Raw genomic sequence first — 1,380 nt, forward strand, 5'->3', positions numbered from 1 at the left:
TGGGTCACTGCTTCACAAACTCACCAGAAGTCCTGCCCCCTTCAGTCACTCTCTCACCAGAATTCCCGCCCGGACAATCACTCACATACTCACTCTCCATCTACAATCCTCATTATTGGGGTGTGGCTGGACGCTGGCTGACAGGGACGTGTGGTCCCACATTAGGGAAGATGGCAGCCAGCTCACGCATGCAGCGGTTGAGTGGAAACCCCAGGGCATTGAAGAAATCCCCTTCCATGCGCTCTGCTAGGGCGCCAGCCTTGTCCCTGGGTGCAAGGCAGGGACGAGGTCACACCAGGTGCCATGCTCAGCCACAACCACGCCCGCCAGGGACAGCTCTTCCTTTTCAGGCCTCACTTCCAGGTTTCCTGGCCCCACCCACCCCACCCCGCACCCACTCACAGAGGCTCCCTGCTCTCCACGTATTCACAGAGCAGTGGCTCCGATAGCCGCGAGAATGTCACACGGGTCTCTTCGTGGAACAGTGACAATTCCACTTCTGCTTCTGGGTCCCCTTCCGCCTCTGGGGCCTCTGGGCATGTGGAACTCGGCTCCTGAAGCTGCCTCCGCCACAGTGGCCTCAAGATGGCCACACCGGTGATGACACTGTGCTGCTGGCCACTCAGCCTGGGCGGGGCCAGGGAAGGCGGTACAGGGCGTGGTTGGCAAGGGGGCAGGGCTGGGGTGGGCAGAGGCTGGAGCTCCATGCAGAGGCCCCGCCCACTCTGCCCTGGGTGGGTCTGCCCCGCCCCTTCAGGCCCCGCCCACCTGCGCAGCATCCTGTAGGCATCATCCTTGTCCTTTGGCTTCTCCAGGATGATGCCATCCACGGCCTGCAGTGGGCAGAGCCAGATGCCAAGGGGCAGGGTCAGTGAGGGGAGGGCGGACAGGGCCGGAAGGAGCAGGGCCTCACTCACCACAATGGTGTCAGCTCCAATAATGACATCAGGAGGGTGCAGGTCCTGCAGAGCAGAGGGCGGGGCAGGCTTGTGGGCGGGGCCTCGAAAGGAAGGGTGTGGCCTACCACCTGACCAGAAGGGATGGGGCCGTCCTCACCCTGAGCAGCCGCGAAGCCACCTCCAGAGCCTTCAGCTTTGCTGTCTCCCAGGCATATTCGGGAGGAGCCGGAAATCTCGCCTTCTCCAGGGACTCCTGGAAGTGGGAGGGTACGACCTCGAACTGCAGTCCCTGGGGGGGATGTGCTGTCAGTCACAGCAGGCCCCACCCCTGGAAGTCACAGCTGACAATCCCAGAGCAGGCCCTGCCCCTGGAAGTCACCATGGAGGACAGGGTGTCCCGCCTCCTGGGACCGCCAGCACCACCCACTTCCCCTGCAGCAGCCTGGTGAGTGGAACCAGCTCCATGTTGAAAGGATCGCAC

At 62.8% G+C, this 1,380-nt stretch overlaps 1 protein-coding gene across 1 annotated transcript; it reads right to left on the reverse strand.

Moving 5' to 3' along the window:
- Nucleotides 1-209: 209 nt before the first annotated feature.
- LOC127214766 (probable bifunctional dTTP/UTP pyrophosphatase/methyltransferase protein) lies at nucleotides 210-813 on the reverse strand (the record flags this gene model as incomplete). Its single annotated transcript, XM_051175043.1, has 3 exons — nucleotides 769-813; nucleotides 403-627; nucleotides 210-266 (listed from the first exon to the last, which is right to left on the reverse strand). Coding segments are annotated over exons 1-3 (293 nt in total), but the record flags the coding sequence as incomplete, so codon positions are not given.
- Nucleotides 814-1,380: the final 567 nt, after the last annotated feature.

This window comes from Phodopus roborovskii, unplaced genomic scaffold (genome assembly GCF_943737965.1).
Source record: "Phodopus roborovskii unplaced genomic scaffold, PHOROB, whole genome shotgun sequence".
Classification (NCBI taxonomy): Eukaryota; Metazoa; Chordata; class Mammalia; order Rodentia; family Cricetidae; genus Phodopus; species Phodopus roborovskii.